The sequence below is a fragment of the Trachemys scripta genome, chromosome 14 (genome assembly GCF_013100865.1).
Source record: "Trachemys scripta elegans isolate TJP31775 chromosome 14, CAS_Tse_1.0, whole genome shotgun sequence".
In the NCBI taxonomy this organism is placed as follows: domain Eukaryota; kingdom Metazoa; phylum Chordata; order Testudines; family Emydidae; genus Trachemys; species Trachemys scripta.
Window position 1 is genome coordinate 40824841 of NC_048311.1, and position 22660 is coordinate 40847500.

At 58.9% G+C, this 22660-nt stretch overlaps 1 protein-coding gene across 3 annotated transcripts; it reads left to right on the forward strand.

Annotated features, from left to right (window-relative positions):
• Positions 1 to 4956: 4956 nt before the first annotated feature.
• On the forward strand, positions 4957 to 18685 carry U2AF2 (U2 small nuclear RNA auxiliary factor 2). Of its 3 annotated transcripts, none has more exons than XM_034789286.1 (12): positions 5093 to 5501; positions 6087 to 6137; positions 7717 to 7746; positions 8084 to 8187; positions 8349 to 8500; positions 9386 to 9502; positions 13489 to 13627; positions 14169 to 14248; positions 14783 to 14905; positions 16775 to 16870; positions 17660 to 17908; positions 18189 to 18685. In XM_034789286.1, the coding sequence occupies exons 1-12, from the start codon at positions 5101 to 5103 to the stop codon at positions 18321 to 18323; spliced, it is 1677 nt and encodes a 558-aa protein (XP_034645177.1). In that variant the 5' UTR covers positions 5093 to 5100; the 3' UTR covers positions 18324 to 18685. The 3 variants fall into 3 exon arrangements, with proteins under 3 accessions (XP_034645179.1, XP_034645177.1, XP_034645178.1); XM_034789287.1 differs by having other exon boundaries at positions 5098 to 5501; positions 16784 to 16870; XM_034789288.1 differs by lacking the exon at positions 6087 to 6137 and having other exon boundaries at positions 4957 to 5501.
• Positions 18686 to 22660: the final 3975 nt, after the last annotated feature.

The window sequence follows — 22660 nt, forward strand, 5'->3', positions numbered from 1 at the left end:
CCCCCCCCCCCGTGCCTCATAGCTCCTGTTCCCCTAGTCCCGACACCTTCCTGAGGGCCAACCCTTCCGCAGCCTGCCCCATAGCCCTCTTCCAGCCTGTACTCCCCCAACATTTGAGTGCCTGTCTTATGGCCCCCCCACTGCCACATGGCTTCCAGGCAGCTCTCCTGCCTGCCCCCAACTTCTCCATCCCCCTCCACTTCCCCTTTCCTCTGCCAGTGTCTGCCTTCCTGCCCCATAGCATTGCCCAGCCCCAAACTCCTGCTCCATATGCCCTCCAGCAGCACCCCTGTCTGCCCCCAGTGCCTGTGTGTTCCTTGAGTGCCTGCCCTATAGCCACCCAGCAGCACCCTTTTGCCACAACCACCCAGCCTGACCCTGAACTCCCCAACCCACCAGCCCTCCCTGTGCCCCTCTCAATCCATGGCCTCTGCACCCCTTCTGCTAGTCCCCCCTCCATTGGCATCCCGCCAGCCAGCCCCTGTTCATCCCTGTAGCACCCCCTTGGGCAGAGACACTGAGCTCCATAATTAACCTTAGCAGGCTGGGGGGCAGGGGGTAAAACATTTGGGTGTTTTATCCCCTCCTCTCTCGCCCCCTGGGACTGGGGGGGGGTCGGGGAGAGCAGGGTAGGAACACCCCCAATCCCAGGAGACTCAGACCCCTCAGACTAGGGAAAGAGGGAAGCCCAAATCACCCGTTTTCCTCTTTACAGCAGGAAACTGATGTCCCCTCCAGGCAAATAAGTCCCAAGGGGTGGGGAGGGTCACATGTCACCACTGGGGGCATTTTTGGGGGCAGGGCAGGCCTACTGTCTCTGCCCTGCACTTGGATGCAGGGGTGATGGCAGCCATGGGCACATGTTAGGGGCCAGATGTGAATCTCTTGCCTGTTACAGCATTGGGGAGGGAGCGTGGGGACTGTGGCTTGATCTCTTCGGAGAAACCCCTCCATGGGTCGGTGGGTTTCTCTGGGCCAGGGCCTGGAAGGGTTTAAAACCCCCTTGCTTGGCTGTATGATTGATCATTTCCCTTGTGTTAAGAAGGAAGCACATGGGACATCCCGCTCTGGGGTGAAGCTGGAATCGATTCCAAGTCCATCCCTGTCAGCCGACCCCCATATAAAAACAGCAAAAAGATTGTGTTTTGGAAGCTTGCTTACGTCAAAGCAGAGGGTAGCTCTGAAGGCAATAGAGCCAGCATCCTATTAAAAGCATAAAGCCTTTATAAATAACCCCTCAGAGGTGTGGGGTATTATATTCCTCAGCTTGGCAGAAGTTGAGTCTTACTTTGTTTGAAATTTAGACGGATAATATGGATTTTTTTAAAGCATTTTTTCTTATGTTTATTTACATTTTCACGGTTGTGCAAAAATTATGGGGTTTTAACCCTTTTTTTTTTTCAATGTTTCCTGACTTAATTTTGAGGAACTGTGAAAATGTATGGGGTTTTAAGCATTTTTCTCTTATTTAAATGTCACAGTTGCACAAAATTATGGGATTTAAACGTTTCTATTTCTAAATTTTCAGTAGCTCAAAATGATGGATTTTAAACATTTTTATTTTTTTATCTATTTAAATGTTCACAGTTGCATGGAATTGGAAGCAGTAAATCTTTTTTTTTGTGCCGATTTACATTTTCACAGTTGTGCAAAGTGGGTGTTTAAATGTTTTTTCTGTTTATCAATTTAAATTTTCACAGTTGCATGAAATTAGGGGGTTTTTAAGCTTTTTTTTTAATATATATTTTTATCAATTTGAATTTTCACAGCTGGGACAAGTTCTGGGTGGGTCAGACAATAACGATCTAACGCCACCGTGCGTTTGGTACGCGTTGAGGTGGGACCCTGTTCTCAAGCAGCATTTTTCCTACTTTACTCATCTGTAAATGTCGATCATTGATGAGAATTTTTTTTGTCTGTTTGCGTGTGTGTGTGTGTGAGAGAAATAGATGTTTACGGACATTTACCCATGAAAATCTGTATGTACCTGTCCTGGTGGTGCTAGGCGCTGCCTGTGATGGAAAATCAACCCCTGCTAACACAGTCCTGCTGTGATCCTTGAGCCCGGTTTTCAGAGTGACAATCGGTGGCTGTAGGGCCATGGCATGGTTGGGGGAAGGCAGTTGAGTCCTGTAAGGCTGGTCCGGTGCTTAGGGGATCCATATTCAATTCCCTGATTGGCCACAGACTCCCTGTGTTGGCGAAAGTCACCTGCATGCCTCAGTTTCCCCATCCGTAAAATGGGGCTAATGCAACCAACTTCTTTTTTTGAAGTGCTTTGAGATCTCCAGCTGAGAAGCGGTAGTTGGGGAGTGATCTGGAAAATTGAGACAATAGCGCAGGGGAGCTGAGAAGACAATATATCAAGGACTGTGAGGCGCTCAGTTACCACAGGTCCTGGGGGCCGGGTAATTACCATAGCTAGACGTGGGGGTTTGTATAACGCTGGAGTCCAGATGTTCTCTCAGCTCCTTGCCACGAGACCCGTCGATCTCCCCGAGATCAAGCCACGCTAGTACCCTCTCTGTCACGCCGCCCGGGCTGAGCTGAGCACCCTGGTCCCTAGGACGTCCGGTTGTGACTGAAACGAGGCCCAGCTCGCTAGCCGCAGCGATAGCGAGCGGGATCAATGAACTCGAGCAGTCAAGGACCCAGGGGTGCGGTGTCTGAGTGGTTCAGGAGCTCAGTAACAATCCTGAAGGTCGTGGGGGCGAGGCTCGCTTGACCGCCCCCTGACCAAACCGGGCTGTGGGGCAGTCAAGGGTGGTCTCTCCCTCGCGTCCCATTGGCTCTGAAACTGTCCAGCCTGACCCGTGGCCGTCTGCTGAGTCGGTGCCAGGGAACGTTGACTCTGCCCAGGATCAGCGGATAAAATGGTGGGTGTTCTCCCCACTTTGTAAACGGGGTGTCAGTGGGCCAGGGGCTCTCCCCTGTTCGTTCTAGAGACAGGATGCAAACCCAGCAGTTCTGGCTGCTCCCCGGACTTGGTCAGTATCATTCCTAGCTCTTACCTAGAGCTTTTCATCGGTAGATCTCTGTGCACATCGCACGCGTTAGTGTATTTACGCTCCCAACACCCCCGCCTGGCAGCGCTGTGGGGAAACTGAGGCACAGACTGATTAAGTGACTGGACCAAGGACACACAGGCAGTCTGTGGCGGAGCAGGGAATTGAGCCGGGGTTTCAGCTGGCACCCTAGCCGCAGGGCCGGCCTTCCCCTCTTGGGCTGGACCCCACCTCTGGAAGCGTCAATTATCCCTGAGCTGAAACCCCTCCCCTGCCCTGGCTCCCAAGCAGGTGCGGCTCCCAGGGCTAGGAGCGGGGTGGTTCACGCTCTGCTGTCTGCCCTGCGCAGTTCCAGAGCTTGCCAAGCCTGTCTCCCCTGCCCCGCATGGAGAACTCTAACCCCCCCGCCCCCCCTTGCGCACATGGCTGGATCAACAGATCAGTCCTCACAAATGAGGCTTTGTACAGCCCGGCCTATGACGCAGGCCTTTGTTTTCCCTCCCAGCACAGCTGTGGGCTCTTGGCCTGGTCCCTGGCCGGCACCTGCTCTGATCTGGAGCCTGGGCCCCCCCCCCCCCCACTCCCTCCTGGCTCAGACCGTTTCCAGTGTAAAATGCAGAGCATTTGGGATGTGAGGGAAGGTGGGGTTCAGGACCACTGGGGTTGGGATTGGGGTCCTGTGGGTGTTGCAGGGGCACCTGAGAAATGCAGCCCCGGTGGTTGTCTAGCCCCCCTCCCAGTTTGGTAAGGGAAATTGAGGCACGGGGCGATGGGAGTGGGGGTGTGTGGCAAAGGGGAGCTAAGGGGCAGGTGGGGGATAAAGAGGGTATGGGGCAGGTGGGGAGTTGGGGGGGGTGTTGGGGAAGGGGACCTATAGGGCGGGGGGGGGGTCTAGGGGAATGGGGCCTATGGGGTGGGGGGCTGGGGGAAGGGTTTCTATGAGAGCTGAAGTTATGGGGCACATGGAGGGAAGAGGGGGGCTGGGAGAACAGGAGCTATGGAGCAGGCAGGGGGCCAGAGGGGGAGCTGTGGGGGTGACTGGGAAGCTATGGGGCAGGTGGGGGGCACCCATGGTCCCCCAGGAGCCCTATGCTGGTATATTTGAATAGTGTCTTATTCTTTACCTTCAAACCTTTTTAAAAACCTCCCTCAAAGTGTAGTTTCTCTAGTAGCAGAGCCTGTTAAAAATCCAGAACCCTGACCTTTTTCCCCCCATACACTGAAATGAGGTTGGCAGGTGCTCGGCGCTAAAATCAGGCAGGAGGTTCACTTGTGGGGGGCTGAATCTGGGGCTGGATACGGTGCGGGGGAATACAGCTGTGGCTCTGGGGTAGAGGCACCGTTCAATGTCACATTGACAGGGCAAACAGCAGAGCCAGGGGTGTTTGAGGCAGTGAAGTCCAGTGGTTAGATCACTGGCATATGAATCGGGACTCCTGGGTTCTATCCCCCGCTCTGGGAAGGGAGTGGAGTCTAGCGGTTAGAGCGAGGAGGCGGTGGGGCGGGCTGGGAGCCAGGACTCCTGGGTTCTCTCCCCAGCTCTGGGAGGGGAGTGGGGGAGGAGAGCTGGGCGTCCGCACTGCTGGGTTCTGTTTCCTGTTGGGTCAGGTTTACAAAGTTCAGTGCCTAATTCACTTAGGCTCTGCTGCCTTCCCTTTCGGTACCTAAATGTGGCCTTTATTGTTCTTTCTGGGATAGGGGTAATAAAGCAGCAATCAGTGGGGAGCGCTCAGCGGCCAGTGTTATCTAGCCCAGCAGGCAGGGGACCCGCGAGGAGTTAGTCTGGCGCTCTTATGGGGTGATGGATCGGGTGGGGATGGTTGAGGGAAGGCAGAAGGGGTAGCGTTGGATGGGGGGGCTGCATGGCAGGTGGCATTGAGGGGAGAGTTGGCATCAAGGTTGTGCCCTGGCATCTAGGGCAGCCTGTCCCTGCTCTGTAGGTGCGGCAGGAGGTGTGGGGGGACCCTCGGATAGAAGGCCTTGTGGTTCCTTGTGGCTGTCTGCCTGGCTGGCTTCCCTAGGGAGCTTGCGCCACCCCCATCACAAGGCAAAGTGTAGAGGTGCAGCCCCCCAAAACTAAGATTCCCAGCATGCCATGCAGTGTGGCATGGCTGGAGCTGGAGTCTCTGCTGGCTGCACCTCTGAGATGGAGGGGGCGTTGCATGCTGGGAGCTGGAGTCCCGCACATGCTGCATTAGGCAAACTAGCGCCTGTTATTTCAACTGGACCCGCAGCGGAGCCAGGCAAGGCCCAGGCCCCCGTGTGGGGAGATGAGCAGCTGGGGGATGGGACGCCAAGAATTGGGGGCAGGGCCCGTGCGTCCCCCGCTAACCCGCCCGCCCTCCCCCTCCCCCCCGCAGAGCGCGACAAGGAGAACCGTCACCGGAAGCGCAGCCATAGCCGCTCGCGGAGTCGCGAACGGAAGCGCCGCAGCCGGAGCCGGGAGAGGCGCAACAGAGACCAGCGCAGCGTCTCGCGGGACCGCAGGCGACGCAGGTAGGGAGGGGTGGGCTGAGCCCCTGGAACCCTTCGTCTCCCCCCCTCCCGCATCCTCACTGGTGCCAGGGCCGGTTCGAGAAGCCGGAGGGGGAATGGCTGGCCCCAAGCGCCAGCCTTGGGAAGAGAGTTGGGGGGCTGGGAGCCAGCACTCCTGGGTTCTACCCCCAGCTCTGGGAGGGGAGTGGGGTCTAGTGGTTAGAATAGGGGAGGGGGACTGGGAGTCACGACTCCTGGGTTCTATCCTGGGAGGGGAGTGGGGTCTAGTGGGTTAGAGCCAGGGGGGCTGGGAGCCAGGACTCCTGGGTTCTCTCCAATGTTCCCTCTAACTTTTTCCATCCATATGCAGGTAATGTGTGGATGTGCACCACCAGTAGAAACAAAAACCTAGTTAGAATATATGTTTGAAAAGTTCCCATAGGGATAATTACTCCAGCCAGGGCAGGTTAGGCATTTTAGAACTCGCTGTTCTATTAAATTGAAGGCTAAGAGAGAAGTCAAATGATGAAATGCATAGACCAGCCAGAACACTGAAATAACACACTTTGAAAGAGTAACATTACAGAGAATATATGTGCATTGCAGGAAGAACCAAGAATTAACAACAACAGCAACAACACAAGTATGTGTTGGGAGGTGAGTGTGTCAGAGACAGAGACTGTGTGTGTGTGTGTGAGAGAGAGACAGACAGACAGACTGTGTGTATGTGTGTGTGTGTCACAGAGACTGTGTGGGTGTGCTGCTGGGGAAGTCTGAGAGACCCGTGCGCTCTCTTTAAGGCACTCGCTCACCAGAAAGCTGGTTATTTAGACTACAGCAGGTCTCCTGAGATGGGGTACATGGGCTGGGGGGAGAGGGACACCCTGATATCCGTGCCCTCCCCCCGCTCTGCACAGCCAGCGGGAGGGTCCTGCGAGCAGCTGGCAGAGGGCAGGAGCAGCAGGCGTGTGGGAGGCGTCAAGCACATGCCGCCAGATGTGCACGGCTCTGCTAATCAGTGCGCAGCACTTGATTGACTCTTGGGCGGCTACGCAGCTTAGAGGGAACACAGGTTCTACCCCCTAGCTCTGAGAGGGGAGTGGGGTCTAGTGTTTAGAGCAGGGGGCTGGGACCCAGGACTCCTGGGTTCTATCCCCGGCTCTGGGAAGGGAGCAGGATCTAGTGGTTAGAGCAGGGGGGCTGGGAGCGAGGACTCCTGGGTTCTATCCCCGGCTCTGGGAAGCGAGTGGGGTCTAATGGTTAGGGCAGGAAGCCAGGACTCCTGGGTTCTATCCCTGTCTCTAGGGAGGGAGCAGGGTCTAGTGGTTAGAGCAGGGGGGCTGGGAGCCAGGACTCCTAGGTTCTATCCCCAGCTCTGCAGTAACTTGTTCTGTGACCTGTATACGTGTGGGGGGAGAATAAATCTCTTTACCTCTCTATCCTCCTGCTGTTAGGAGGGCCGGGACAGACACTGGCCATTCTCTGGGCACATTCTCAGACATAACTCCCCTCTGGCTGGAGTTTTGGGGGGGCCCAGTGCCCTAGGAGTCCAGGCAGCACAGACTGAGGGTTCTGCAGTCCCTTGGGTGCTGCCGCAGAGCCCTTTCCCTTTGGGGGGGCTGACAGGCCGGGGCCAGGACACAGGTTCAGCGAGACCTGAAAGAAGCTGATAGGGTTACCACGCAGCTGATATTAATGCCCCAGAAGCTGTGTGCCAGGGCCCTCCACTGCCTCCATTACCACCAGCCGGCACTGTCCTCTGTCCCCCCAGGCTCTGATCTCCCAGTGGCATTCTGGCTGTTTATAAAGCCCGAAAGACGCGGCAATGGCCCTGTAACATGGCCTGAAATTCTTGAGGGTTTGGGGTGGGACAAGACATCCACGTAAGCCTGTTTGGGGGTGTGCCTGTCATCGCATCTGGAGCTCCCCTTGTTGAGCTGTGGGGAGAGTGTGTTAGACACTTGCTCTGCCCTTAATTGGAAGGGGAATTTTGACAGGGATCTCTGAACCACGTGTCAGGCTTTTGGGGCAAGTCAGCGGAAGATTCCTTCCCCTGTCGGTGAATCAGGTCTCTCTGCTGGTGTTCCTGTAATGCCCCGACCTAGCCAGTTCTCCAGTCACCCCCAGAGTCTCTGAATGGCGAATGCAGGAATGAAATCTCTGAACGGTCCTTTCAGTGGCCATAAAGAAGCAGGAAAGGGCGCGAACCTGACTTCTGTTTCCCTCCCCTCTGCAGGTCACCCCTAAATCTTGCTGGTCCCTTGAGGTGAGTGCCGTTCTCCTCATTGAACAGGTGGGGAAACCGAGGCACGGGAGGGACTAGCTTACCCCCAGGCAGGAGGGATTCCGTGTCAGCAACGGTGGAGCATGGCTTCTCCATGCTGACCCCTGCTGGTCTAGGCAGTCGGCTCTTGCCTCAAGCCGCTGCCGGGATTGGCCAAAAAAGGGGGTAGGGCCTAGTGGGTCGGGAACTCTTCCCCAAATCCTGAGTGGCGACCCTGGCTGGGTTGGATCAAAGCACCTCGTGGTGCAGAAACCGTCGTCCTAGCCTGGGTCAAACCTCACCCCTCCTGTCCGGTGACGTGTCTCTCCTCTCTCGGCAGCCGCTCCCCCCGCCATGAGAAGAAGAAGAAGATCCGCAAGTACTGGGACGTGCCCCCGCCCGGGTTTGAGCACATCACCCCCATGCAGTACAAAGCCATGCAAGGTATCTATCCCGCCTAGGTGCCATCTGTCCGAGCAGGGAGCAGACCTCTGCTGACCGCCCCGGCCCTCTAGCTCTCTCTGCCCCATCGCCCCCCACTCCCCATAGGCGCAGGGGGAGGGAATCGGCTTTTGAACGTGTGGATTGGTGTTTCTCTCTCCTAGCCGCGGGTCAGATTCCAGCCACAGCTCTCCTCCCAACCATGACCCCTGATGGATTGGCCGTGACCCCCACCCCGGTCCCGGTGGTCGGCAGCCAGATGACCCGACAGGCCCGCCGCCTCTACGTTGGAAATATCCCCTTCGGCATCACTGAGGTACTGGTGGCTTCGGCAGCCCGGCTGCTGCTCTCTCTTGTCCGTGTGTCGCCCGCACTCTCTCTCTGTCCGGGACCCGTTGAGGAGCGCCGGAGGATATAACTTTTCTCTCCAAAACAGGGCAGCGCTGGCCGCAAAGGAGAGCAGAATCCACGGAGCGAGGTTGACGCCATGCAGCTAAACACATAGGCGGCTTCGGGGCAAACACTGACCGTAGCGTCTCACTGGGGCCGACCAACTGAGCTAGGTGGCTGAAGGATATACTGCTCCCTCAGCTACATTATAGCCTTGCGGGGGGAGGGGGGATCAGTCCTGAAAGCCCAGGAGGCCTGGGAGTGCCAGGGGCGGGAACCGGAACTGTGTCCGTGAACGCTGTTGGGAATCGGTAGCTGCACCTGTCCCGAGTGGGCTCAGGTCTCTATCCCTGTGACACGTGCAGACGGGTGGCTCTACTTACCCCTGTGAGCAGTGCAATTTGGGTCTCAGTTATTTGCCCTCTTCGCTCCTGGACATGGTAACAGGAACGCTGGCGTGGTTTTAACATCCTCCGCTCCAGTGACTTGCGAGCCCTTTCTTTTAATTTGTCCTGTCTGGTGCCAGGGGCCAGCTCCCCTTCCAGGTAGCGGTAGGGGAAGTGCTCTCTTTCTTAGTATTTGAATTTGACTCTCGCTCAACCAAAAAACCAAGATCAAAAAGTTGTTTCCATTTCTTTTTAAAGTGAAAATTGTGGGGCTGAAATCCCTCGTAGCACAAAAGTTTGCTACCATCATGCAAGGCAAGTAGGCTGTTCTAGTTTTCCCACCTGCTCTTTGCTATCTATTTGAAATTCCGGGCCCGGTGGTGCGCTGCCCTACATCGCTTCTTTTCCCTTTTCTCTCTCCGCAGGAGGCCATGATGGATTTCTTTAACGCTCAGATGCGCCTTGGAGGGCTGACCCAGGCCCCTGGCAACCCCGTTTTGGCTGTGCAGATCAATCAGGACAAGAATTTTGCTTTCCTGGAGGTGAGTCGGCTTTCCGTTCTGTCCGTACAGCGCCTGGCACGATGAGGCCCTGGGCTCCTACATGCTCCCGTAACATACCTTATTGTCCGATTCCGGTGTCCACAAGTCCAGAAGGATGTTGCTAAATTTGAGAGCATTCAGAGAAAAGCCACGAGAACAATGCAAGGATTGAAAAACAGTCCGTATAGCGACAGACTCCAGGAGATCAATTCCCTTAGCTAGGAGCTTAGGGGGTGACTTGATCCAGTCTCTTAAGTACCTAGATGGGGAACAGAGATGTGATCGTGGGCTCTTTAGTCTAGCAGAGCAAGGTCTAACCTGCTCCAACGCCTGCCGGTTGAAGCTGGACACATTCAGACTGGAAATAAGGCGCATATTTACCCACGAGGGGAATTCACCACTGGAGCAGACTACCAAGGCCCGGGGTGGAATTTCTGGCCCCAGAAATCCATGCTGGCTGTTTTTCGAACTGATCCGCTGTGGTTCAAACAGGAATTATTCAGGGGACGTTCTCTGGCTGTGTTATGCACTAGATACTAGATGATCACAGTGGTCCCTCTCTGGCTATTGAATCTGTGAATCCCTTCTGCGTTAATGAGCCGGATTGGACCCCCCGTGGGCTGTTCTGGGGAAACGGCAGATTTAGTTTTTCAGGAGATGGTTCAAAGGTGAATTGGTCCTCAGCTTGCAAGCACCTCCCTGTGGAGGAGACTTCTGCTGGCAGAGGACACTTCAGTCTAGCACAGTGGTTCCCAAACTAGGGTTCGCAGAACATTACTGGGGGTTCGCCGGAAAAATTTCACTAATGGCCGGAGGACCCCGGGCATTGGAGGCAGCAGGTGGGACCTGGTTGTAGGGCAGACAGCCCAAGCCCCAGGGAGAGCGGGGCTGGGCAGTTTGGGCTGGCAGCCCGAGCTCTGCCCCCGTCAGCCCGAACCCCAGCGCTCCAATGAACTTTTGGCTGAGTTTAAGAAACGAGTACCCCTTTCTGACAGAAAAAGCTGCTGCACTTTTGTTACCATTTTCAACAACGTATTTGTGCGAGAAAGCGTTTTCCTCGTATGCACATCTGAAAACCAAATACAGAAACAGACTTGATGCCGAACCAGACCTGAGACTTTCTTTCTCCAGTGGTTCCGGACTTCCAAGAGCTATGCAGAGCAAAGCAAGCGCATCCATCACACTGAGGACATTTAAACTTAAATCCCTGGAAAGATTCATTTTTAGGAGGGGGTTCATGAGATTTCACAGTTTAGTGAAAGGGGTTCGCGGGCTGTTAAAGTTTGGGACACACTGGTCTAGCAGAAAGAGGCAGGGCCAGGAAGATGACGAGACAAATTCTGGGGTCCCGGGAGGAGAATGAGCCTTTGGTGCAATTGACCTAGGGTCGGGGTGGGTTTGCTGTCTCTCGGCCGGTTGAAATTCAGACCGGATTCTCCTTCTGAAAGCCCCTCTTGAGCTCCCCCCTGAAATTACAGATCAGAAATTCCAGGCTGGAAGGGACCTTGAGAGATCATCGAGTCCAGCCCCCTGCACTGAGGCAGGACCAAGTGTCCCTAGACCATCCCTGATGGGAGTTTGTGCAACCTGTTCTTAAAAACCTCCCTTGGAAGCCAGTGCGCCCCCCCCGGCCAGTTAGTCCCCACTTCGTAGCTCTGCGTTGACTCCCCCTCGCCGAAGGGAAGCACTTTGTGCTTGTCTTCGTTGGATTTCGTCGGGTTGGTCTCAGACCCAGTTTATGGTTGTTTGGAATTCTAACCTCCAAAGTGCTGGTGACCCCTCCTTGCCGGGTCTCATCTGCAGATTTTAGAGGCGCACGCTCCACTCCGTTATCCAAGTCACTAACGAAAATATTGCCTAGTACCGGACCCAGGACTGACCTCTGCTGGACCGGCCTCCCAGTTTGACAGCGACCCATTGCTAACTAGTCAGATTGCCGGTCTTTGAACCAGGTGTGCACCCACCATACAGGAATTCCATCTGGAGCGGCTTTCCCTAGTTTGCTTGTGAGGACCGTGTCAAAGCTTTGCTAAATCAAGATACTTCACCGCGTCCCCCTGTCCGGTCGGCCAATAATCCTGCCAAAGAAGGAAGTTAGGTTGGTTTGGCAGGATTTGTTCTCCCCAAGTCCGTACCGGCTATTCCTTATAGCTCTGTTACCCTCCAGGTGCTGACAATTGCCTGTTTAATCATTTTGGTCTCATAATGGGTTGTAGGATCAGCTCTGGGATCACTGGGTGAGGTTGTCTGGGCTTAGGCCAGACCTTGATGATCCCAATGGTCCCTTCTGGATGTGGGAATCTGTGCAAGGTCCATATGTGATTGCAGCAGGGACAGGAGGAAGATTGCACCATGGGCCGTAGTGCGTTATTGGTGGGTGTTGCCCATGAGGCACGGATGCAGGACTGGATCTAGTCTGTCCTGGGGGGAGGGGCGGGGGGGAATACTGGACTTCGTGGTCTGATATGGGGCAGCATTACTGGCTGAAGGGGCCTGTAGCAGGAAGCTGGGTCCCGCCGGTAGCCGGTGGAACTCCTTGCCACGTGATGGGACTGAGGCCAGGGTCTGTTTGACATTTGGAAGGAGGATGAGACATTGGTGGGGATAACAGAACGTCTGCCGTGTGCAAGGGAGGGAGTGTGATCCAGAGCTGGTAGGGAAAAATGTTTCCTCCTCCCTGGAAAGTTTCTATTTTTCAGCAAAAATTTGGATACCAAAATATTTTGGCTGAAAACTGAAATGCTGAAAGGCCACTGTGGTGCCTCATGGAAGTTGTAGTTCAGGGGATGATTCATGCCCCCATTCTCCTCTACAGCCCGGGCCACCTGTTTGGACTCCATCTCCCATGATGCACCCCAGCTGTCCTCTTGGAGAGGGGAGGTAGTGCATTATGCGAGTCCCTGGCTGTGTTGCTCCATGGGTGGTGTAGTCTGGCCAGCAGAGACCCAAGCCTGTAGATGCAAATAAGGGAACTACAACTCCCATGGTGCACCATGACCTATCTTGGATTGGGAAGGCAGTGCATCCTGGGAGTCCCTGGCTGTGGTGCATCATGGGAGATGAAATGCAGCCAGGAAGTCCAGCTTGTAGAGGTGAGTAGTTTGCTTGCCTGGAGTCTACACCAGCGTTAAATAGGAATATTTTGGTTTTAGGGCATTGTGGGTTTTTTCCCTCCGGGAAGCAGGCGCTTCTTGTGCAAAACTTTGTTTTGCCAAAATCCCTGTTCTCCGTGGAAAATCAGTTTGGGTGGAAATCTTTTCCCCAGCTCTAGCGTGATGGACACCCCACCCTGTCCCGGGGCATCAGCCGACCGCTGTGGCTACATCTGCATGGGACAGCTAGCCCAGGCGTGAGCAACCACGCCACTTGGCCAGACCTCGCGTCTGGGCCCAGGTTCCAGGGGTCTTTGTGCGGAACTCGTCTGGCCTGCGGGGGAATTGTGGGAAGGCCTTGGAGTGTTATTAGCGCTCGCGTGACTTAGCCCCTGTCGTTACTGCAAAGCGGCGAGTTCCTTCCCGGGTTCTAACTGCACACACCCTCTCCCAGGTCAGGGAACCTGGCTTCTAGCACCCTCCCGCTCCCCCCAATCCCTCCCAGGCGGGTCATGGGGCTTCGACTTCAAGCACCAGGTCAGAGGGTTTTCTGTGCCCCTGGTAGGGGGAATTGGGTCAAAACCCTGCTCAAAGCCTGGATTAAGACACCCCCCAGCGATGGGCTGGGACAGCGCTCCCTCCAGGGCCAGATTATTCCAGACGTGGCCAGTAGGGGGCGCTGTGCAGCAGGCAGCTGACACAACAGGGGTGTCACATACCTTGTCCGCTCATTTTCGGAGACTGGGTTACATGGGCAGTCGGGCAGTGGTCCCACTCGGGTGGGTGGGAGATCTGGGCCAAATCGCTGGCGGATCATGTGAGCTAAGGGGCTCTGGGCTGTGGTGCCAATCGGGCGTCCGTGTCCCTCATCGGCTTCCCCCGACTCTCCTGCAGTTCCGCTCTGTGGACGAGACCACCCAGGCCATGGCATTCGACGGCATCATCTTCCAGGGGCAGTCGCTGAAGATCCGCCGCCCCCATGATTATCAGCCGCTGCCCGGCATGTCTGAGAACCCATCTGTCTACGTGCCAGGTGAGTAGCCCCCCCGCTCCGGTGTGGGGCCAACGGGTGAGCGGGCCTGCGCCTTCTCCCAGAGCGCACTGGGGCAGGGGAGATCCAGCCGGGTGCCTGGTCCTTCTTTAGACACGTGCTGCATGGCATTGTAATGTATGCCCGTCTGGGTGTGGAGCAGCAGGGCAGGGAGCCCAGGATTGGGGAGGCTGGAGAAATCGGAGGGAGGGACCAGATGCCCGGCAGGACCCCTTGCCCGGCACTGGGACATGGCCCCTCTAGGCTAGGGCGTGCGGGGTTGGTTATATGGGGACCCCTCACTGGTTGCTGAGACGTGGCCCCTCTGGGGTGGGGCGTGGGGGCCGGTTATAGGGGGACCCATTGCCTGGTGCTGGGACATGGTTTCTCTGAGCTGGGGTGTGGGGGCTGTGACTGCAGGGACCACCTCAGAGGTGGTCCTGTGGGAGGAGCGGGGGCTGTGTTGCTGTCTTGTGGGGCATGGCTGCCTTGATGCAGGACGGTGTGGGACCCCCATCTGTTCCCTTCCCTCTCCCCCCGGCAGGCGTGGTGTCCACCGTGGTCCCGGACTCGGCTCACAAGCTCTTCATCGGGGGTTTGCCTAACTACCTAAACGACGATCAGGTGAGCACAGGGCAGCGGGCGGCCTCCCTTGGACAGCGCCCGGATCAACCCAGGGCCGCTTCGCCCCACAGGGCCCCGGGAAGGGGCTTTTTCCCACGAGTAGCTTCAGCCCGTGGCTCCCGGCTCTCAACACCCATCTGCTCTGGTGTGAGCCCGAACTGCCCCCTGAGAGTGGGGCTGATGGGAAATCTTTGCTGGGGAGGGCTTTGAATTACGGGAGGTGGCGGTGGCAGCGTTCAGCCGTCGTCGTGCCTAGCCTCTAGCCAGAGCCGCGCCAGGCGCTGCCTGGGCATCCAACGACCGAGACTGGGGGGAGCATTGTGCCAGTGCCACCCAGCAGCCAAAGCCCAGGGGAGCCCGTCGTGTGCCCGGGCAGCACCCAGAACAGTGACAGCCAACCCTGCCCCACAGAGCTCCTGGGCTAAACAGACAAAGGGTGGGGAGGGGAAACTGAGGCAGGGGAGGCGTGCCCACAGTCGCCCAGGAGTCCTCGCTGCCTGCCCGCCTCACCCTGCCCTTCCCCGTCCGCCCCAGGTGAAGGAGCTGCTGACTTCTTTCGGGCCCCTGAAGGCCTTCAACCTGGTGAAGGACAGCGCCACCGGGCTGTCCAAGGGCTACGCCTTCTGCGAGTACGTGGACATCAACGTCACAGACCAGGTACTTCCCAACTCCCTCCTCCTCCGCCCGCCTCTCCTCGCAGCTCTGCCGCCCTCCGAGGGGCCTGCGTCCGTCAGCCCAGCCAGCCGTGGGGGTGTGTGCGTTCTCCTTTTTTTTTTGGTTTTCTTTTGTTTGGTTTTTCCTCCTCCCCTCCTTGAGCAGGTGAATTTTTTTTCCTCCACCCCTAGGGAGCGCCAGCCTTTCTCTCCTTTACAGCTCCGGGGGCCCCCATAGGCCGCGCCTCGTCGCTGTGATCGCCTCGTTTTCTCTCCCCCCACCCCCTTTTTCCCCCCCTTCTCCCCAATCTTAGCCCGAACAGCGGCCACAAACCAATCCGAAGACCCCAGCTCTGCTCTGCCCATGCAAGCCGGTAAGATCCCCCCCTCTCCAAATAAAACCCCCCCATCAGATCCCGCTATGGCCGGGAAATCTCCTCCCTTAGCCGCAGCTGCCTCCAGCGCCGATCCTGACTTGCCCGCGTCGGTCGCAGCCTTATAGAAATCTCTTCGGACTTTCTATATAACGGTGTTTTCTCTTCTCCCGCTGTGCTTTTTGTTATAGCGGGAGGAGGAGGAAGAGAACCGTAACAGCAGGGGCCCTCTGTGCGCTGCATTCCCAGCGGTAGTTGTTCAAATGCAAGTATATATATAATTTTTTTTAATGTATTTTTTTTTGGATTTAAAAAAAAAAAAAAGCAAAAAACCAAGCAACCAACCAAACCACCCCGACCCCGTGCGCCCCTTCAAATCGTCCCCCACAAAAAGTCAGCCCCGGCGCTGGCGGGAGAGGGGCATCCTGCCACAGAGAGGGTCCTTAGATGCGCGTAACTTCATAACCCCCCCCCCCAACTCTTCCTCCCTCCCCACCCCCCCCCACCCCCGGAGGGCTTAGAGAGAGCTGGTCTAATGGTGCATGCTGGGCGCGAGACCTCGGCGCTTGGGTAAATTGCGAGAGGGTGCGTGTGTGTGTGTCTGTGTCATCCGGGCTCCTGCCCCCAGCCCGTCTTTCGGGCCCCCCACTTCCTGTCCCCAGCCTGTCTGGGTCTCTGTGGGCCTCCCCCCCACTTCCTGTCCCCACCCGGCCCTTCCTGTCCTCAGCCTATCTTTCGGACTTGCGCTCCCCTTTCCGCTTCCTGTTCCCGGCCTGTCCTTTAGGCCTGTGTCCCCCGCCCCCTTTCCTGTCCTTTGAGCCCCACTGTGCCCCCACTTCTGTCCTTCAGCCTGTGTTTTGGACCTCTGTGTGCTGCCCCAGCCCCCCTTCCTGGCAGAAGCCTGACTTGGGCCTGTCCCCAGCCTGACTGGGAGGCCCTGTCTTTTGGGCACGTGCCTCTCCCACCCCCCACTTCTGTGCCCAGCCTGTCTTGGGGCTATGCCCCCTCTCCACTTCCTGTCCCCAGCCTGTCTGGGTCACCGGGCTGTGCCCCCACCCCACACTTCTTGTCCCCAGGCAGGCTGTGCTCCTGCCCCCCACCTGGCTTTTTGGGGGTGGGGTGCCCCCTGCTGTGTGGGGAAATGCAGCGAGGTTGCCCAGTTGGTCGAGAGGTTCCCCTGCCGGCCCGGCGAGGGGGCGTCCGTGGCTGGCACCTGGCCCCAGCGCCCCCCACTGGCCGTGCGCCCGCAGCCCAGGAGGCCTTCAGAGACGCAGGTAATGCAGCGCCCCCTGGGGGAGGGCAGGGGAGCCTTCGGAGCCGGCCGCTCCTGCCCTCCCAGCACCAGCCAGGCGCCCCGGGGGCAGAGGAGAGCTGCGTGAGTGTGTGTGTGCGCGTCCGTCTGTCCGTCGCCCTTCGCGTCTGTGCTGATTGCAGCGGGGGGCCGGGGGGAGGAGCCGCCCGCTCCGGCGCTGGGAGCAGCCAGATTCATTTCCCCTCTGATTTCGAAGGCCATCGCCGGGCTGAACGGCATGCAACTGGGTGACAAGAAACTGCTGGTGCAGAGAGCCAGCGTCGGAGCCAAGAACGCCACGCTGGTGAGTGGGGGGTGGGAGCCGGGACTCCTGGGTTCTCTCCCTGGCTCTGGGAGGGGAGTGGGCTCTAGTGGTTAGAGCAGGGGGGCTGGGAGCTGGGACTCCTGGGTTCTCTCCTCGTCTCTGGGAGGGGAATGGGGTCTAGTGGTTAGATCCAGGACTCCTGGGTTCTCTCCTCGTCTCTGGGAGGGGAGTGGGTTAGAGCAAGCGGGGTTGGTATCCCAGGCTAGCTCGGCCCTTTGGTCTGGTTTAGTTGAGCAATTCCCATGCTTCTAGAACGGGTGGGGCAGTTTTCCTTGCAAAACTTGCCTTTTCTCTCCCCCCCCCTCCACCCCAAAAAAACAGAAAACTTGTTGCTTTTTCTCCCACGTTATTTTGGGGTGCCAGGGCCGTTTCCGGGAGCTCCCATTGGCTATCTTACTGCAGAGGCTGGGCGGGGGGTGATTTCAAGTGGTTAGGATGGGGGAGCGCTGCTTATCCTCCCCAAAGTGCAACGGGCTCAGGCTCTCGGCAAACCCAGGCAGTGTTAATTGGCTCGGGGGAGTTCCCCTTCTTCCAGCAACGGGCTCAGGCTCTCGGCAGACGCAGGCAGTGTCCCGCCTTCAACCACAAGGGTTGGGGTTCTCGAAGAGCCCCCCCGGGGGGGGGGGCAGCCTCCCTGAGATCCCAGGGGTGGGGGCGAGCTCAGAGGCCAGGATCAGCAGGCCGGAGCGCATGGCAAGCTGGCTGGGAAGGGGCTCTCGGGGCCAGGCCTGGGCCAGTGCATAACACCCTCCCCCCCCGTCTCTGCAGAGCACGATAAACCAGACCCCGGTGACGCTGCAGGTGCCCGGGCTGATGAGCTCGCAGGTGCAGATGGGCGGGCACCCCACCGAGGTGCTCTGCCTCATGAACATGGTGCTGCCCGAGGAGCTGCTCGACGATGAGGAGTACGAGGAGATCGTGGAGGACGTGCGGGACGAGTGCAGCAAGTACGGGGTGGTCAAGTCCATCGAGATCCCCCGGCCCGTCGACGGCGTCGAGGTGCCCGGCTGTGGCAAGGTGCGTGGGAGAAGGGGCTAGCGGGTGGGGGTGGGGTGCGGGGCTGGGAGTCAGGACTCCTGGGTTCTCTCCATGGCCCTGGGAGGGGAGTGGGGGCTAGTGGTTACAGCAGGGGGGGCTGGGAGCCAGGACTCCTGGGTTCTCTCCCTGGCTCTGGGAGGGGAGTGGGGTTTGATGGCTACAACAGAGGGTGTGGGAGTGGGACAGAGCCAACCTCGGCCCCCGCACCCTCATCTCCACGTCTGGCTGGTGCTGTAACCTCTCCCCTCCCCCCCCCCAGATCTTCGTGGAGTTCACCTCGGTCTTCGACTGCCAGAAGGCCATGCAGGGCCTCACCGGCCGCAAGTTCGCCAACAGAGTGGTGGTCACCAAGTACTGCGACCCCGACTCCTACCACCGCCGCGACTTCTGGTAGCCGCCGGGCCGGGCCGGCCCTCGGCCACGTGGCGGGTTTCTATTTTATGGCCAAAATGGTTTTGTTTTGTTTTTTTTTCAATTGTTTTCTGGCCCCTCCCCAAAAAGAAAGACCCCCCCCCCCCCCCGCTTTCCTCCCGGCCCTCAAGGGCCCCCCCAGCCGACGGCTGCCAGTGATGGTTATTCCATAGTAGAGACGTCTCCTTGCGCCTTTCTCTCTGTGCCGTTGCATATTGGCTGAGAAGGATCTCCTCGTTCCGCGCCCCCCCCCGCCTGTTCTGTTAGCTCCCCCCTCAGTGTGCGTATGGAGTGTTCCCTCCCCCCCCTTTTATTTCCCGTCGTAATTAAACACTTTTTCCAATCCCCTGGGCTCCACCCGCCTGTGTCTGTCTCCACGCGGCAGTGCCAAGTCGGGGCTCGGCTCTCCAGGGCAGCTGGAAGGGGGGGAAGGTGTTTGGGGACCCCTCGGGGGCTGGAATGGGGGGGCATCCTCTCAGCTGCTGTCCAGGCAGAGAGGTGCTGAGGTTGGGGCCACGCCCAGGCAGAGAGTGGGAGAGACCCCTGCCTGAAAGAACTTGCAATCAAGAGAGATGAGAGGGGCTATGGGGGAGGGGAAACTGAGGCACGGGGGCACTGTGACTTACCTGAAGGTGTCGGGTGGGAGGAGAACCCAAGTGCCCGCTGGGTCAGGCTGTCCGTCCCCATCAAGAGCAAGTGCTCTTCTAACCATCCCTCGCAGCCCCTGGAGAGCCAGCTCTGGGTGGGTGTAGCTATAGCAGGTTGTTATCTCCATGGGACTGATGCCACCAGCTGGGTAGCAGCGGTCCACACACCAAACCATGAACCACTGCTGTCAGCTCTCGGCCCCGCGCCGTTAGCCAGCGGCTCGCACCCAGAGCAGCAGCTCGGTGCTGTCTGGACCACTGGCTGGCACCATAGAACAGCAGAGATTCAAGCTCCCCTGGGCCTCGGGCGCCCGTAAAGCTCCCAACCTGCGTGGCCAAGACACAAAGGGCGAGTTGTTACCCTTGGTTACAGCTGGGGGGAAACTGAGGCGCAGGGTGCTATAGAGGATGGCCCCTTAGATCAGTGCTTCTCAAACTTTTTTTCTGGTGACCCAGCTGAAGAAAATTGATGGCTATGACCCAACAGCGCTGGGGATGAGAGGTCTGAGGTGCAGAGGGGGGCTCCACATTGGGGGAGGGGGTCAGGGCTCTGGGCTGGGGGTGCAGGCTGTGGGGTGGGGCCAGGGATAGGAGTTTGGGGTGCAAGAAGGGGCTCTGGGTTTGGGTGGGGCAGGGGATTGGGGCGCAGGCTTAACTCCCGGTCAGCAGTGCAGCGGGGGTGCTAAAGCAGGGTTCCTGCCTGTCATGGCCCCGTGGACCACGCTGTGCCCCAGAAGCAGCCAGCAGCGGGTCCCGCTCCTAGGCAGTGGAGCGCAAGGGCCGTTCCCCGCCAGCTCCCATTGGCTGGTTCCTGGCCGATGGGGGTGTGGAGCCGGTGCTCGGGGTGGGGGCAGCGCGTGGAGCCCCGTGGCCCCCCTGCCTAGGAGCCGGACCTGCTGCTGGCCGCAGCGCGGTGTCAGAACAGGTAGGAACTAGCCAGCCTTAGCACCAGCGAGAGGACTTTCAATGGGCCGAGCGGTGGTGCGGCCAGAGCCGCTGTGAGCCAGTGCCCGCTGTTTAAAAACCGCTGCCTTCTATCATCTGCATGGCACCGTGTGGGGGCTTCCCCCCGCTCCCTCTGGGCCATGTTTGGCTAAAGCGTCTCTGCCAGCCGGCATTCGAAGACCCCGAGAGACGAACCATCGGCCGCTTACCCGGCTCGTCGGTTCGGTGGCCTGTTGTCTGCCCAGCCCCGCCTGCCCCTCACCACCTCCCACGGGGGCCTCTGCTCAGCACAGGGTGGGGAGCTGCCCTCCGGTGCTCCGGCTGGTGACAGCCCTTTCCTGGCAGCGAGCTGGGGGTCCAGCTCGGTTCCCTTCCCCCCCACAGCTCCTGCACTGCCCCCCAAGCCTCATAAACCCTTTTATACATCCTGCAGCACATGGGCAAACAGCCAGGCACTGGGTAGAACCATGCCCAATTCCCAGTGCGTCCCTCACGCTGCAGCCGGCTCCGGGGCGGCCGTTGCTGAGTGCCACCCATGCCCCACACGCCAGGGCTTTGTTCTTCGAAACCTCCCAGGGAGCCGCGCAGGGCAGCGGTTGCTGGTTGCTCAAGGCTGGGTGCCAAAGGGCGGGTGGGTGCTCGGCTGCCGGGGAAGTGAAACTGAATCGCAAGACTGAGGGGAAGAGGAAGAGACGGCAGCTGCGTGAAGCGTGCCGGGGCCGCCTGCCCTACAAGTCCCAGCCCGGGAGATGCTCGTGAGGGCGGCGTCCGAGTCCTGCGGAGGGGGTGCAAAATGAGGGGTCGGAGACCAGCCCCAGACCGCACGAAAGGCCTGGAGAACCTGCTGCCGGTGTGGGGTGACTTGATCCCGGCCTGTCAGTACCATCGATGGACCAATATTCACTACCGGGCTACCCAGAGCCGAGGGCTGCCCCAGCCCGCCAGGAACCACCGTGTCCATTTTTAACAGGGTCATTCTTTTCCCCAGGCTCGTGCTGTGGCCGAGTGGCTCCGCTCTAGGGCCGTTCTCTGGCGGGTGAGAGCCAGAGGGTCAGGCTGGGTGCTCACTGTGGTCCCCTTGGCCCCGGGGCTCCATGACCCCAGCGGCTCAAGAAAGCCCAGCTGCCCTGGGCCTTCCACCCCGGAGGCCTGAGGCCCCAGTCTCCTGTTCTGGCCGCGGCTCCCGTCCCCTTGGGTGGCATAAGGTGTCAGAGCCACTCTGGCTGCGGGCGGAAGGCCTTGCCCTGTTTTCTAGCCCCCTCCTCGGAACCATTTCTGGACGTTAATGTAAAGGGATCACGGCGCCTGCAGGGAAGGCCAGGGACCCCAATGCTTAACAGTAGATATGGGGGCAGACCCGGAGTCGCAGAGATCGGGGCCCGTCGGGCCGGGCGCTGCCCAGACAGAGTCGCCGAGAGCGGAGCCCCGTCGGGCTGGGCGCTGCCCAGACACAGAGTCACCGAGGTCAGGGCCCTGTTGCGCCGGGCACCACCTGGACAGACTCAGAGGCTCTCAGTCTAAATAGGCAAAGTGGGGGAGGGGAAACTGAGGCACAGAGAGGGGCTGTGTCCTGCTAAAGATCACACAGCAAGTCAGTGGCAGCGTTGGGGTGAAAGCTGTTTTCCTGACTCCACCCCACCTCTAATCTCTACACCCCACCCCCCTCCCAGACCAGCAGAGAGAACCCAGGAGTCCTGGGGACAGCCCCTCCCCCCCCCCGACATCCGGCTGTATGGAGGCGTGCAGGAGCGAAACAGGCACTGTCAGCATCTGGCTGTCATGTCCTGGGCTTGGAACCACCGGGGGTGGGGGGCTCATGTGCTCTTTCCCCAGTGCCCCAGGCTGTGTCTTGCTGACCCACACGCAGCCCCCCAAGGACAGGATGTGACTCTACAGGGGTCTGGCCAGCTTGAGGGGGCAGGGAATGGGGCATGGGGCCTTTCCCCTCCAGAGGGCGCCGGCTCCCAGGACTGGCTGGCTCAGGGGGGCAGGGAATGGGGCCCGGGGCCTTTCCCCTCCAGGGGGCGCCGGCTCCCATCTGGCACCAGGTGGGGGTCAATGGGATAGAGCCAAGGGCCATTTGGGCATCAGGACTCCTGGGTCCCGCAGGATGCCTGGGGTGCAGCTCCCCGCCCTGACAAGGCTCGCTGGCCCGTGGCCCCATGGCTTGGGGGTCCCTGGGTCCTTCGCCTAGCTGCAGTGGGGCGGTGCCAGGGGGGTCGCCAGGCTGGGGAGATTGGTGGGGTCACAGGGAGATGCACACTGGGGGGAGTATAAGGGGGATGAGCTCCCTGTTCCCCCAGGACCTCCTTTGGGCCCTCAAGCTGGGGGGGAGGGGCTCAGGCACCCCAATTCCTGCCCAAGGCACCCGATGGAGCCAGCTAGACACGGCGCCTGGGTTTAGTTTTCGTCTGAGTGTGTGTGTGGCGGGGGGAGGGGACGGACAGATTGTCACAGTGGTTCCCCATTCCCCCCACAGGCCCCCAGTGATACCCCCATCCCCTGCCCCACTCACCCCCAATGACCCCACCCCAAACCCCACTGACCACACCCCACCGACCCCACCCCACACCACACCAGCCTCCAACCTCTGCACTGATACTCCCATCCTCTGCCCCACTCACCCCCCACTGACTCCACCCCACACCCCACCAGCCTCCAACCTCTGCACTGATACCCCCATCCCCTGCCCCACTCACCCCCCACTGACCCCACCCCACACCCCACC